At 37.0% G+C, this 16940-nt stretch overlaps 1 protein-coding gene across 1 annotated transcript in view; it reads left to right on the forward strand.

Annotated features, from left to right (window-relative positions):
- Nucleotides 1–16940, forward strand: part of SLC26A7 (solute carrier family 26 member 7) — a 142938-nt gene that overhangs the window by 24013 nt on the left and 101985 nt on the right. The window contains exon 3 of the mRNA XM_032760025.2: nt 16003–16113. Coding sequence (XP_032615916.1) covers nt 16003–16113 — 111 coding nt within the window. The remainder of the gene's footprint in view (nt 1–16002; nt 16114–16940) is intronic.

Here is a 16940-nt window from a genome sequence, read left to right on the forward strand (position 1 = left end):
TGGAAGCAACCTTGGGAATGCTGACATTTAAGAGTGGTAAGAGCTAGAAGAGCGAGGTGAGAAGATATGGTCTATGAATATCAGGGTGCTCTGGGAGCCAAGTGCTGAAATAGTTTAAACAAAGGTATTGACAGGGCCAAATGTAGCAAACTTATAATGTATATATGAGACATACAGTTCTCAGGACAGAAAAAGTTAATGATTAGAAACTCAAAGAGTGAAATTTAATAAGAATATAAAGTGGAAAATATGCTTAGTGACAAAATCAGATACAACCAAATAACTTCGTGACTTTTCAGGAAGGTAGGCAACTTGGAAAGGCCATTCATTTGTGAAAGTTTGTTCATCCTTCAACCCCCACTTCAAGTCTTATCTTCCGATAACACTTTTTTGTGATTATGTTTCTCATAATTTTTCTACTTTCTCTGAATTTTGGTTACATTAACTATCCTATAAATTGCACATATAATTGTTGAATGTTGGACAAAACTTTGTGTCAGTTGAGGACCTTGTAATTCATATCTTATGTCCGTTTGTACCTCTCATGGAATTTAATATGGATTTGGAGACACCATAAGAGCTTTATAAGTAATTAAGAACTGTCAGGAAGACCTCAGTTTTGAACTTTGGATGTATCACTTGAACAACTTCTTCAGCTGCTCTAAGATTTAGTATTCCAGTGTGTAAAATAGGGACAATAACACCTAGTACACAGAGTTGCTTTGAAAAACAAATGAGAGAATATAAGGTGCTCAGGGCAGAATCTAGTACAAAGGAAATGTTCAATAAATGCTATTATTGTAACCTTATTATTATCATCTATTCCCCACTAGAACATAAACTAGGATATGACATTTATAAACATCAACTCCACAAAGACAAAGATTTTTATTTGGATTTGTCTTAATCTATTTTGTGCTGCTATAATAAAATGCTGAGACTGGATAAATTGTAATGGACAGAATTTTATTGGCTCATAGCTCTGGAGGCTGGGAAGTCCAAGTCTGAACGAACAGCTGTCATCTGGCAAGGGCCTTCTTTCTGTCTTATAACATAGTGGTAGACAGAGAGAGAGAGAGCAAGAGAATGAGAAAGAGAGAGAGGAAGAAAGAGAGATAGAGAGCACCAAGGAATGCAAGAGTGTGTGCAAGAGAGGGTGACCTCACTCCCTCAATAATGGCATTAGTCCATTCACAAGAGTGGAGGCCTCATAACTTAATTCTTAAAGGTCTCCCCTCTTAATACTCTTATACTGACAACTAAATTTCAACATGAATTTGGAAGAAGCAAACTTTCAAACCATAGCAGAGTTGTTAATTGATATATCTCCAGTGCCTAGCACATAGATAGGTGAATTAAGCATACAAAGTGCTTAATTCTAGACACTTCTAGAATTTTTTATACCTCTAGATTTTAGCTTTGCTACCTGAAGGTAAGAAGATAAGGAGGTGGAGAACATTAGCTTTGCAAGAAATCTTTCAAAAACAATTAGGTTAGACAAATTCTAGACATCTTTTTCAAGGGCAGTCTCTTACCTCGAATTTGCCAAGGATGGGTACTTTGAAACTTACTTCCATATATCACTTATATCAATTATTGGATAGATACCATTTAACATCGGCAGGTACTCTATGCATAAATGCGCATATATTCTGTCTCTCTTCCACTTCTCTTATCTCCCTCACCCTCATCTATCTGGTTAAAAAACAGAAACAAAAAAAAGAAAACAAACAAATCCAAAACAGCATAGGAAAAGATACCATATAGCTTAATTAACATTTTAGACTCACTCTCTATATGTAGAATATATATAGAATATATAATTGTAATATATAACAACATAGAATATAGAATTTTGGGCCTCTGGGCATGTAGCCAGCACTTACACGATAACTGGGTAAAAGATTATTTATTTTTTTTTTGAGACAGTGTCTTGCTTTGTTGCCCAGGTTGGAGTGCAGAGGCATGTTCACAGTTCACTGCAGCCTTGACCTCCTAGTCTCAAATGATCCTCCCACTTCTGTCTCCTGAGTAGCTGGGACTACAGGCATGCATCTTTCACTGATTTTTTTCTTTAAAATTTTTTGTGGAGACAGGGTCTCATTGTATTGCTCAGGCTGGTCTTGAAACCCTGGGCTCAAGTGATCCACCCTCCTTGGTCTCTCAAGAGCTGGGACTATGGTTGTGAGCCACCATGCCTGGCCTAAAAGAATATTTTAATGACATTTTATATCCTTACGTGATACATGTGGATCCATGATCATTCTCTTTTAGCTTATTGTGTATAAACTTCGGGGGAATTGCTGGGGAATGGCACTGTGCAAAGAGAAACATCATTACTGCTTTGGTATGATATCAGGGGTCCAAGCCACTTCCTCCTCTATGGGTAAATTGTGTGAGAAGGGAGTGCTGGCCTGCACCATGACTGTATGCACTGGTCTGACCAGACAATCGCCTCTCAGTCTTGCTTAGAGTCAAGGATTAGCGTTGTGTGCCTTTTCCTTTGCTTGGTATTTCCTCATTTTCATGTGGGCCTTAATGTTTGCTATTGCACACTTATCCTCTTGAAGCCGGTGAGCTAACTAATCCTCTCTGAAAATAACTGGATTATCTTTAAGTAGTAAATTAACCCTTTCAGAGCATGATGGCCATATATAATCAATTTTTGAATTAATTAATCACAATCTGAAAAGTGATATCATCCCACATGCATGGTGTGATGTTTACTTACATAATTCTGTCACTTTATGGCCAAGGGAGTACTTCTTTTTTTTTCTAAAATTTTGAATATAGCTAAGTAACATCTCTTCTACTAAAATATCAAAAGATAGAAATCATAAAAAGAAAGACATGCCATTTTTTATTAGTGATCTTGAAAAAATAATTCATAGAATTTGAAAATCTAGTTTAAGAAAACAAATTCACTACTAACTTGCATTTGTATATTATTTTATTATTAGTATTATCTTGCATTCATTTGACATTTTTTTACTTTTCAAAGAAGTCATTGATTTTTAGTGTGGTGCTACGAGCCTCATTTTTGTTTATAAATCCTGGATTCCATTAAATATAACTACAATGAAAATTCCAGCAGATACTAGGAGTAGGAGATGGTGTTCATCAAAATTCTTCTCCAAATCAAGCCCCCTTGTAGCCAAGATTATTTCTTCCTTCTGTGCTGAACTGGACCTGAACTGACCATTCTCATTTCCTTCCTCTAATAATTGGGCTTTATGGGGGTTAGAAGCTATGTTGGGACTCTCATCAGGATTCACACTTGACTGTCCCTCTTTCTACTTGGGTTAAAATTTGCTGAAGCAGAAAAAATTCCTTGGCCAATAATCTCAGACAAAGCCATAAATTGCTGATTTTTTAAAATGCACTTCATCTTATCATCTGCTTCCTTCCATATCACAGAAACTTTTGGTTTTCTTCCATTTAACATTGAGACCCAGAAAACCAGAAACCACTGTTGCTGTCACTTTCTCTTCCTAACCTGGGGGTCTCAGAGTCTGAAGTAAAAATGGTAAGAAGAAACAAAGAAATGTATATTTCATGTATATTTGCGTTTCAACACACATGCATGCCTCTGGTTCCTGTCATCCTTAGATTTCTTGACATGGAATCAAGTCCTTTCTCAATGAGCCCTCTTTTCTCTTGCTTTCCTTCGAATATTGAGATGTGTGTCCTTCTCCCTGGCTTGAACTTCCAGTGATTTCTTCATTGCCAGCCTTTACTAATGCACCCTCAGGAACCCCTCTTTCTTTGCGAATAAACTGCCCACTTTCAAAATGTTCACAAAATATTCTCTCTACCTGTTTGCCTTTCTTAAAACCTGTATATACATACAGGTATTATGTATGTACATATTATGTATGCCTCTCATACAAAGGCATTATCTCCTGAACATCTCTCTCAAGTGGAGGCTAATCATTCTCCCACTGCCTTTGGTAATTCATGCATAAAACTGCTATTTGCTTACTCATTATCTGTCCTGTTCAATACTGCATCCCCATTTGCATATGCTCCTTTCAAAGTCAATATTTTTTCATGCTCATATATTTTTGTAAAATTTTAAAAGTAAGATATTTTAACATAAATTGAGAACAATGTCTCTTCCCAACTCAACCTCATTTGGGTCACACATCTTACGTCCAGTGGCATCAAAGTGGCTGCAATATGTTTACAATCTGGGTAAGAAAAAGTTGCCACAAAATACTGACATTGATGGACATAAAATAGAACTTATAATATGGCCCTATAACCAGAACATTGTCAATAAACTTGTTAATGTCTGCAACTCAAATATTTATGTTTCTGTATAAGAAAACTTAAAATTCCCTAAAACTTTACAGCTATCAAGAATTTTAATGGAGGCTTTTTCAATTTTATAGTTTAAACTTCACATATTATTATTAACTTGGTACAAAGCTAAAATAAAATATTTTAATGTATCAATATTAAAAAACAAACTTAAATAAACAATGCTATCTTAGGCTTATTCCCCCCTAAATTAGTGACTGAGTCAGGATTTATATGCTACTACCATGTATCATTAGGGAGTGTAAACCAAGAGGGCAGGAGCTAGAGACTAGGAGGGAGAGATGAGAGGATGCTTGTTACAGAGCTGACTACCTTCAAGAGTGTCTGACTGCCATATCACTGGGACCATGCCCCCTGCAAAGCTATCAATGTCACTTCTAGACCATCTTTCAGTGGCAGGAGGAGGGGGGAAGTGGAAACATTTATTCTCTAGCTCACTCTCTTATTGGTCAAAGTTTTATTCTTTGGGTGCTCCTCTGAGTTGGCATGTATGAGTCTGGGCATTAACAGAATCCCAGAGCAGGTGTCAACAGGGAAGCCCCACGGCTCTAGAAAAAAAAAAAAAAAAAACAACCTGTCAGATTGCATCACAGGAAGTCAGACAGCTCTTGCAGAGCTACAAGAGACAGGTGAGGCCAAGAACATCTGAACTGATGCATAAGAGATGTCCGACATACAAGAGGAAAGCCAAAATTATCTTTCTATTCTCTCTATAGAAAATATTATACAAATCATTGTCATATGTAGCAGTGTTCAAAGACTATACAGCCTAAAATCATAATATATAGAAGTATACACTATATATGCATACAGAGGTATCATAGAGTAAAAGTATTATAGAAGTATATCATGAAATTAATGCAAAGATGTTATCTTTTTCTGGATGATGGAATTTGTCAGCTTCTTACAGTTTATAATTTGGTGTGATTTCTCATTCTAAATAAATATTTGCCTTTTTTTAATTAACAAAAATTGTATATGCTTATGAAGTACAACATGATGTTTGATATATGTATGCATTATGAAATGGCTAAATCAAGCTAATTAACATATGCATTACCTCACACTTTTTTTGTTGTAAGAACACTTAAAATCTATTCTCTTAGCAATTTTCAAGTATGCAATATATTGTTATTAGCTATAGTCACCATAGTGTACAATAGGCCTTTTGAACTTATTTCTCCTAACTGAAAATTTTTGCCTTTTGACCAACATGTTTCCAGTTCTCCTCCAAATCTTGACCCCCCCCTCAGCTTCTGGTAACTACCATTTCACTCTTTCTGTTAGTTAAGCTTCTTTAGATTCCCTATGTAAATAAGCTTAGGTAGTAATTATCTTTCTGTGCCTAGTTTATTTCATTTAATATGTCCTTCAAATTCATCTACAATGTCACAAATGATAGGATCCCCTTATTTTAAGGCTGAACAGTATTTCATAGTGTGTGTGTGTGTGTGTATATATATATATATATATATATATATATATATATATATATAAAATCACATTTAAAAAAATCCAGTTATCCTTTGATGGACACTTAGGTTGATTCGCTATCTTGGTTATTGTGAATAGTGCTGCAATGAATGTAGGAGTGCAGGTATCTTTTCGATATACTGATTTCATTTTCTTTGGATATATGCCCAGCAGTGGAATTGCTGAATCATATGGAAGTTCTATTTTTAATTTTTTGAGGAACCTCCGTACTGTTTTCCATAATAACTATACTAATTTACATTACCACCAACAGTATACATGGCTTTCCTTTTCTTTATATCCTCATCAACACTTATCTTTTGTCTTTTTGGTAATAGTCGTTCTAACTGAGGTGAGGATATATCACATTGTGGTTTTAATTTGTATTTCCCTAATGATTAGTGTTGTTGTGTATTTTATTTTATTTTTTTTTGAGACGGAGTCTCACTGTTGCCCAGGCTGGACTGCAGTGGCGTGGTCTTGTCTCACTGCAAGCTCCGCCTCCCGGGTTCATGCCATTCTCTTTCCTCAGCCTCCCCAGTAGCTGGAACTATAGGCGTCCACCACCATACTCGGCTAATTTTTTGTATTTTTAGTAGAGATGGGGTTTCACTGTGTTAGCCAGGATGGTCTTGATCTCCTGACCTCGTGTCCACCCGCCTCGGCCTCCCAAAGTGCTGGAATTATAGGCGTGAGCCACCACACCCTATTGGTCCTTTGTATGTCTTCTTCTGAGAAACTTCTATTCATGTCCTTTGCCGATTTAAAAAAATCAGGTTACTTATTTTCTTGCTCTTGAGTTGTTTGAGTTCCTTACATATTTTGGATATTAACCTCTCATTGGATGTATGGTCGGCAAATATTTTATCCCCATTCTGTAGGTTGTCTCTTCACTCTTTTCCTTTGCTGTGCAGAAGCTTTTTAGTTTGATGTAATCCCATTAGTCTATTTTTTCTTTTGTTGCTTATGATTTTTGGCATCATATAAAAAATAAATCAGTGCCCAGACCAACGTCATAGAGCTTTTCCACAATATTTTCTTCCAGTTGTTTTATAGTTTCACCTTTTATGTGGAAGGTAACTAATTCCATGTGCAATTTTATCTTTCCTGTGGGAAGCCTCCCAACATATGTAAGATTTAGGACTTACAAAACCTGGATCTGCCCCTTGGCTTAAGTTTCTCGTACGTCAAAACTTGTAAGAAAACAAACTCAGCTTTTCTTGATCTCATGTCCCCATTTAGAACCAAGCCTTTCTCTCCTCTTCTGAATGGTACTTTTCAAAGATGAATTCATACTGTCTGCTTCTTCTTCCACCAAGATCCATTTGCTCCTCCTTGTTCCCCACATCATCTATTCCCCAGGAAGCACTCTTTCCAAGGCCACCAGTGGTCTCTCTCTTGTCAAAGTCAAAAGGACATTTCTATTATTTGCCAGGAGTGCCATTTCAGTGGAATTACCACAGATTCTTGGCCATGGCTTCCTTTATGCTCTTTTCCCCTACTTTTTTTTCTCTGCATCTGGCAATTCCCATTGGTTTATTTTTCCTTCTTTTCATCTGATCAGTCTCTTCACATGACTAATTCAGTACTTTGGATCCAGTCAGCCACCTTTGGCCCTGTGGTGTATTCCAAAAGAAAGTGTTCTGTGCTCAAGCCTCAGGCAGTGAAGCTGATTAGTTTTTTTTTTTTTTGGGCTACAGGCGCCCGCCACCGCGCCCGGCTAATTTTTTGTATTTTTAGTAGAGACGGGGTTTCACCATGATCTCGATCTCCTGACCTCGTGATCCGCCTGCCTCGGCCTCCCAAAGTGCTGGGATTACAAGCGTGAGCCACCGCGCCCGGCCCTAGTTTTTAAAATATGTGTGTGTAACACCCGTTTATATATGATGAGCTATATTTCTTTGGGAAATGCTGTCCCTTTCTTCACTGCCACAACCTGGATATCTGTGGTAGTTTCCTAACTGCTCTTTCTGTCAATCTTGTTTTTCTTCTGTATAACTTCTGTGGTTATCACCTAAAAGTAAACCTCATCACAATTTCTCCCATTAGAAAAAAATTTCCTAATGGCTTCCTTAAAATTCAGGATAATGTTCAGATTGCTTTAAAAAGTCTTAATAAAAAATGTTTAAATTGCATAGGTTTTATGAACTCATTGTACAAAGTGATAAAGATTCAAAGATATATAAAAAAACACCAGTAGCCCTCTTTTTGGATTTTTACATAAGAGTATCATACAAAACATAAGTCTGAGACTTGTTTTTCGTGTGTAACCACGTATAATGGACATGTCTCTCAGTTAATGGGTGTAGTTTTTAGCCTCTTAAAGAGCTGTATAATATTCCATAGTACAATTGTGCCGAAGTGTGTCTAATGATCTTTATATTGATACAGGCATTGAAATTACAGTCGGCCCTCCATATCCATAAGCATCGAAACCCTAGAATATGGAGGGCTGGCTATACTATGCCATTTTCTATAAATGACTTGAAAATCTGCAGATTTTGGTATCCTGGGGTGTCCTGGAACCAATTGCTGGCAAATACAAAAGTCTGCCTCTATTGTCATGTTCAACCAGTACATAAACTATTTTAAATTCACAATATTAGGTATGCATTCTTATAGGATGTGAAACAGATTCCCAAGCCACTGGATCAAGGTATGTATATATGTGGAGGTGTTTCTTACCCACATCTTTTCTTTTTTCTTCTGGTACCTTGGAGAATCATCTCCCTCCCACTCTCGGGTCATTGGTTCCTATAAGCCAACATTATCTGCCATGAGGGATAGGAAGTGATTCTGGCCTAATTAGAGACTGCATCTCTCTGGCCACAATGATAGTATTTTGCTTTTCAGAATATTAAGCATACCTTTTCAGCTGTTTATTGATGTTTTACATTGAAAAGTTGTACATCTTTTGTTGGTATTCACTAGCTGATATCTCTTTGGGAGTTCTTATTTTTTTAGTCACACTTACTGAGGTAAAATTTGCACATGATTACTTTTTTCAGCTTCTCAGCTATCTGAGGCCATCATTTTTCATTCAGGTGTACTCACTGTTAGATTCAGTTTGATCTCCTCCCTTTGGTTATTCTGAGAGCCAAAATAGAACTAATCACTTAAGTTAGCTCTAATCAGGGTATGTGTTCTCTCAGCACCTACATCAACCTGGCCATTAGGCTCTCTCAAGCAGGAATGAACAAGAAGCTGTTCAAGTGAAGGCAGATTCTGTCTTTGTGGGCAGAGGCCAATCAGCTGAGGTTTGAGAAGACATTTCTAGGATTGAGTAGAAGGCTTCTCTGACTACGGAATTTCTACGTGTTGCTGCAGTTCTTCTCTAGAGCCACAGGATGGAACGACCCCTCCCAGGTGACAGCAGGCCGATGAGACAGGAGTTCTCTGAGGAAACTTCTATGCTTCTGCTGGCCAAAATCCTCCTCCTTTCTCCCTAATCAATGGCAAAATCCTAGTTTTTGCTCAGCTCTTGAGGAGGTGCAAGCTCTTTCCTCTGTCATTAGGTCTGTTGGATTTCCTCTGGCACCAAAGAGAATGCAGCTAAGCACTTGTGATTGTGGCATCAACTTTGACTTCAGATGCTCCTTCCTGGCCCTGCCAACTCTAACCTGATTGTTGTATTACAACACAGAGGAGATTGAGGGAAACAAAAGGTCTCGTAGGTTCCAGGTCCTATCACCCTGAATCTCAGGTAAGTTCTTACCACTTAATCCTGAAGGCTCTTTACCATCTAATTTCATCACCTGGCACTTTGTCACATGCGTCCCTTTAGCTAAGCATACCAAATGGCTTTACATCCCAAGTGAGCTAAGCAAACATTTTCAGAATGCTGTGCCTTTGAACACATTTCTTCTACCTAAATTTATCTCCTCCTCAGGCATCTACTCTTCATGCTTTTTTGTTCATCTGTTACTCCCCATTCAGCACTCAGCGTAAGCATTGCTCCTTTTCGTAAGACTAATTGGGATCCAGTCATTCATTCCCCCTTTATTGTTTAGTTATTTTTAGTAGCAAAAATTAAAAAAAACATTCATGCTTCCATGAAACCATAAATATGAGCTAAAAACATTCTAGAACTTTCATGTAAGGAAAACTCAACTTTTAGAAGAAGGGTATCTGACTCAAGATTTTTATCTTTCCACTCTCCTAGTGTTAAGGAATTCAAGATATTTCCACCACCTTTTTCAGAGCCAGAGAATATATGAGATAAACTTAAAAATACAGAAAGAGAAGGAGAGAAGTCCAGGAGGGGAGAGAGGGAGGAAGCGAAAGATGGGGAAGGGAGAGAGGGATAGGGAGAGGGAGAACAGAATTTGTACGACACCTTCACATTTCCTGAGGTAGCTATTCCTATTTTCTAATTGTTACCTAGAAAAGTGCCTCAGGTTCACCTTCTTTTCCATTCCTCTTGTTCATAAAAGATGCCCTTTCATTTTCATTGAAAAGGCTACTCATCAGGACCTTAACTGGGTGATCAAAGAATGTAGCACAGGATTGAATCTTTCTTTTCTTTCGGTCTTCTTGTTGGTATTTTCTCCAAATTCATAACTCTTTCTCTTATGGAAATTATTGGTACTTAGCCTTTATTCTTTGGGATGAGAACTTTAAAGTGCTTCTCTCCTTAACCATTCTAGGCTTAAGTTTTTAAATGCAAGCAAAAATAACTCTGAAGCTCAATATTCACGACATCACTCTGCCATCTCCACTCCCAACTCTCAGGTATTTATAAGAAATACTTAAGCTTTTGTCATTGGCCGGCTTTTATTCATGTGAAATATCTTTACTAAAGGTATTATTTGGATAATACTATGAATTATCGAGTGGTAAGACTTATTAGGACAAGAATTTCGGCTTTGCTTTTAAAATAAATTTCTCAAATCCTAGAGTTCCTTTTCTACCATCGCCAAATGCAGTAATCCATCTGTGAACCCAATATTTAGAACTAACTGAAAAGCATTGCTTGGTTTTGGTTTGGCAACTTAAAAAAAATGAATACAGTACTTTAACATAATTTTGAGAAATATATGTATATAGATAGATACATATAGATAGAAACTAGTCAAACTAAAAATTTTCCATTTTTGTAGAAGATATTTAGTTTTCTATTTTTGTAGAAGATAGTGGAAATTTATAATTGTTTTTCTGAGTGGTAGTTTCTCTGTCATTGGTCACAAATAAGGTGGGTTAGATCATCTGGGAAGAGGCACTGTGTTCTTATTCCCCAAAAATGTGGTGAATACCCTAACAGCAACTCCGGTTAGAAGCAGGCTGGGAGTAGAGGCCAGGAGCCTTTAGGGTTTTACATGAGCTAATCAGCCTAGTCAGTCATCTTGATATTTTGCAATTATTTTCTTTCTTGTGCACCAGAAATTGGAGAGATGAATGAGACAATTAAATTGTGTTTCTTTTTGTGGAAACTTAATTCTATAAAGCTTTAAAAGACTAACCACAGTTCCAAATATGATTGGCCTATCTTTATTCACATTTGTTTTTAGACATTAAACAGGCTTCATCTCCTTAAAGTTATAGATATTGAGTCCTGAGAATATTGCCTTGAGAACCCTGTGAACACAATTTCTAGTGTTGGTACCATGTATAGCAGAGATTGGATGAAACTTTAACTCTTACATCTGAGTATTAAGCAAGCAGTTCCTTAAAAGACTATCTTTACATTTAGCAACATAACCTCGTAACCTTCTTTAGAAACTAAACTTCATTGGTGCTACTTTTATGATTCCTAATACAAAATTTAAATGGTATTATAGAGATTCAGGGATTATGAATTAGAAGTACAAAGGTTGTAATATTATTTAATATTTCTTAAGCACAAGTGATTTGATCCTGTGCAGAAAGTGAGATTGAACTCTCCAGCATTGAATGACCTCTTACTTTCTGTCTACCTCTAAAAATTATCACCTGAATTAGTTGTGTAGGGTGACCGTAATAAAGTACCACAAGCAGGGTGGCTTACACCACAGGAACTTATTCTTGAGGCTAGAAGCCCAAAATTAAGGTGTTGACAGGTTTGGTTTCTTCCGAAGGCCATGAGGGGAGAATCTGTTCCATGCCTCTTCTCTAGCTTCTGGTGGTTTGCTGGCAAGCTTTGACATTCTTTTGCATCTGGAAACAGTACCTCAATCTTCACACGATGTTCACACACCTTCATTTTCACGTGGCATTCACACGACCTCCTTGTCATGTGGTGTTCATGTGCCTTCATCTTCATGTGGCATTCACACGCCTTCATCTTCACATGGCATTCACACGACTTCATTGTCACATGGTGCTCACATGCCTTCATCATCATGTGGCATTCACATGCCTTCATCTTCATGTGGCATTCACATGCCTTCATCATCACATGTGTTTTCACATGCCTTCATCTTCACATGGTGTTCACATGCCTTCATTGTCACATGATGTTCTTCCTGTGTGCTTGCATGTCTCTTCACATGGTCTTCTTTTATAAGGACACCAGTCATATTGCATTAGGGTCCTACCCTATTCCATGATGAGCTCATCTTAACTAATTATGTAAGATATGACCTTTTGCCAAATAAGATCACATGCTGAGGTACTGAGGGTAAGGAGTTCAACACATAAATTTTAGGGGAACACAATTCAACCCATAACAGCACTCAGAAGTGCTTTATGAAGATGATAGACATTTCCGGGACAGTAAATTCTACTGTAATAGCTGCTCCTTTGAGTTGTGTTAGCTCCAGTTTTCTGGGTCATATTTGAAGCTCCATAACCAATGGCTATAGTCTATAAAATATTGTTGGTCTTGTATTCATATCTGAGGGGAACAAAACTAGTGCTTCTAAGTCCTAGTTGTCTGATCTTACAATAAAAAGGTAAGGCTGCTAGGCCAACAAAACATAGAGTATCTAACAGAGGGGTTTTCTATATGAAATTGTAGCACCAATTTCTAACTTCGGATACATTACTCAATTTCTAAACTCCATATGTGTTTCTTTGGTTTTCTGAATACTTGCTATAAGGTCATGTAAATCTAAATAAACTAGTCTGAAACTGAAATAAAAATCTGAATCTTAATATATAAATCTTCTCTGTGATAAATAGTTCACTTTCTCATTACTAGTGATTGAGTCACTTTCTAGTGATCTCAGCCAAAAGATTATAATAGGAGCAGAGCCAGAGATTGAGCTACTTACCTGCTTTCATGGCCCTTCTTGGTCTGGGGTCAGGCACTGTGCCTAGGGAGGCCAATCTCAGCACAGCGTGGGTTGGAGGGACAAGGCATACTGGTGGCAAATGTTCAGTTTCACACAAAGGGCTTCTCGAAAGGTTGGTAGTGTTCACAAACCCTGAGACTACTGGTGATTTTGATATGGGAATCTAGAATCTCTTCTATAACCATTATCATATCTACAAAGCATGTTTTCTTAAAAATTACATCTTTCAAAGTCTTCTCGTGACCATTCTTTTGTGGCTGTATCAGCCTTACATTACCATTAAATAATTGTCCCTCTAAAAATAATCAGCCATCTAAAGATTTCATCCATCCCCTCAGCCATCCTCTTTTGAGACCCATTAGCCTAACACTGTGTCTATTCCTTGATACTTTTGTTTTTGTTGCTTTTGCTCTTATCTAAATTAGATTAAGTTACATAAGTATCTGTCAGCATTTGCAATATTTTTCCCCAAAATAATAGCATTAGAGAGTTGTAATTTTGCTCTTATTTGAATTGAAAGCCATGTTTTATTACAGAGAAAGTAGAGATAATTCTGCTAATTTGTTAGCGACTTATTAAGATATTCACCATTTTGGGGGGACTTAACATATTTTAGCTTGTGTGAATGTGTGTGTATGTGTGTGCACATGCGCATGTATTAGAGAGACTGTGTAACCAGTTTATATTATGAACCAGAATAATAAATGAATCAGAAAAAGGAAACTTTATCGAGCTGTCTCTCCTTTTTTTTGAGGTACGTGTGTGGGGGCTGGTCTTGGGCCTTGTAGTTCTTATTTGTGGAAAGGATACTTGATGTTTTACAGTACTGTATATCTGAATTAGTTCATTCCTCCTGTGTTTTGGCCATTGTTCATTGCCACATTAACAGAGAAATGGGTTTCCATTGAGGGCGAATGATATTGTTGTTTAAAGTAAAAGTTCAATATCAGTGTAATATGAGATAAAGGAAATGTCTACATGATTTCTGGTCTTGGAGGTTGTTCTAGTAGAATCTCCTGACATGATATTTTGTATTTAATTTACAGGTCTAGAGACTGTTGAAAAATTAAATATATTTTACTTGATTATTCCCACTGTAATTTGATAGGAACATGAGATCTGGGAAAATCCAGTTTTTAAACTAAGTTTGTTATAGATTTTATTTGGGATAAACACAGAGAGAGATGACTGTTATTGTAATAAGGCAGACAGATAAGCAGGAGGTAGCTATTCACGCTATTCACATGGTAAGATAAGAGGATACAGCTGCTTCCAGCTTTATGTTACATTTGCCTGTTGCAAGCAGAGCAGCCAAATGGGTCTACCTCTCAACAATTTTGATCCTGTCAGTATTGACCGTATTTATCAGAATGTTGTGTCCATATGATTAATCCAGGAGCTTTTGCTAAATATGCCTTTCTTCCCCACTACTGATTTAGTCAATCTGTGTGATCTTATAAAGTGTGGGCTACATTTTTTTCTTACTCAGGAACACTCTGCATTTCTGTCTCTTGATAGATAACTTTTATCAGGCAACTTGTTCGGAAAAGTGGATGAGAAAAAGTTGTTTTCTAGCTTTTCATATGGCTGATGTAAACAGTATATTTTACAAAGTTGCTTACACTAAAAATGCCAAAAGGCGCTTCTTGGTAGAGGTGGGGAAATATTTAGCCTGCCAATACTAACAAAGCTTCAAGACCTGCCCCTTAACACCATCCTTTCTACCTCTCACCATGCCTTTATGAAATTCTGGAACAGCCTCTGCCACTGACTCTTCTATAATCACTTTTATCGTATTTTCACCAGACTGTAGGGATACATTACCAGCAAACAAGCAACCCAGATGGTTTTTAAAAAGAAGAAAGGAGTGGTCATTGGTTAACTTTTCATGTATTTTAAATGCAGCAAAAGTGGCTTCTACTGCTTGAAAAATATCTGAAAGATAACTACGGAGCTTATTAAGAAGTGAATTTCATTTAATTTAAAAATGGTAAAAGCTCAACAGTAAAAATTATTGATATTAGAATCAGACAGCCAGGCTTTATAGTGTGACTAATTAATTACCTGGCCTCATATTCAGAGACTCCAGAATCTAATGCCTCCTCCATTCTCAAGTCTCTTTGTAACATGTAAAGTCATTTATGCCCTATTTAATTGAAACATTTGAATGAATTTGTCGTTCCAAGGACCAGCCACAGTCAAGATAATTTTATGAACCCTTACTCGTAGATATTTTGGTCACGTTTAAACCACCAGTGGTCATTTAGACATGTCTAAGAAAATTTTCTATGTGCATGTATCATACCAACTATGTAGGCAATAGTCTTTACAAGGAATAAAAATTAACAGTTATGAATTATTTCTTACTCCTTGAAAAAGAAAAGTTGATTTCTTTTTCCACTCTAAGACACTGTACCTGAAATATAAGCCAAGGTCCAGTTAGTTGGGAAGCACATGGGTTTATTCATTGGCCCTACCACTGTGACACACAGTCTCAGGCTGGCTGTGCAGCTGGCCAACCAGCCAATGTTAAGTATGCGTCCTTTTTGTCCAGCCCTAGTTCCCATTCCATTTTAGGCTTCTCATCTGTCAGGGGTAAAGCTTCTAGTCTCACCTATCTTACAGATGCTATTGTGCACATAAAATTATACATGTGAAATACTTCTAAAATTTTAGTGTGCCTGGAGATATTTTACAATGTTACTGTCCAACCTACCATTCAACAGGAAGACTCTCTGAACAACTGTTTTTTTGTAGACATCTCTGCAATCAAAGGAAAAAGCATTAGTCCAAAAATAATGGTTTTTGGAATTATAAAAATGAACTAAAGAGGGAATTTTCTTTTATTTAGGGCAATAATGCTAGACTCTTGTTGAGAAAGTAGAATAAAGTATGATTCATTTTGTCTATGAGTAAACCAATACCTATTCTATTGTGTAACAGACTGTGTCTTGGGGTTATAAGGTGGTTTTAATTACCTTAGTCTTCTTCACAGGATTGGCTTTTGCTGTTCTCTCATCTGTGCACCCAGTGTTTGGTTTATATGGGTCTCTGTTTCCTGCCATAATTTACGCCATATTTGGAATGGGACGTCATGTTGCCACAGGTAATAATTCCTATGTTTATGCTTCTAATGTTACGCTCAAAAGAGGCTTAGTGATTATTACTGATTACATCTCCTTAGCAGTGTTAATGTCACTGCCGAAAACCACAGCAAATATTAGAGGAAGATATTTACTCTCCATGCATGAGATAGTCAATATACACTGTGGTTTATTGCTATATTACTGTATAGCCAAGGTAATTGCCAAGGATTCTTTGCATTTTTGAGTTGCAAAGATTCCACAAAAGAAGGGAAATGGGGCATGGTAGTACACGCCTGTAGTCCCAGCTACTCGGGAGGCTGAGGCAGGAGAATCGCTTGAACCCGGGAGGCAGAGGTTGCAGTGAGCTGAGATTGTGCCACTGCACTCCAGCCTGAGTGACAGAGCAAGACTCTGTCTCAAGAAAAAAAGAAAAAAAAGAAGGGAAATGTTCTGAATTTACAATGAAATTAGAGAAAGTAAGCACTTGGGAGATAAGACTACATAAAATATAGCCACTCAAAAAACAGTGAAAAATATTTTACATGTATTTGATATGTGGACTAAATGATGATCTTTTAGGTTTATTCCAGGCTAGTTTATACAATGTTCTTCACTTGGTGTAACTCTTACCTTACCTACCTCTATATTACCAAAGAAAATATGAGGGGTGATTTGGTATTAGATAAACCTGGGTACATACCTTATTTGTTGCTTGCTATTTACATGGTCTTAGGCAAAATTTTAAGCTCCATTGCTGCTTTCTTGATAGCAAAATTACCTTCCAAATTCTAATGATTATAGTGAGAACTAGATAATCGATATACAGTGCCTAATTTAGTACTTGCTA

The sequence above is a fragment of the Hylobates moloch genome, unplaced genomic scaffold (genome assembly GCF_009828535.3).
Source record: "Hylobates moloch isolate HMO894 unplaced genomic scaffold, HMol_V3 SCAFFOLD_9, whole genome shotgun sequence".
Lineage (NCBI taxonomy): Eukaryota > Metazoa > Chordata > Mammalia > Primates > Hylobatidae > Hylobates > Hylobates moloch.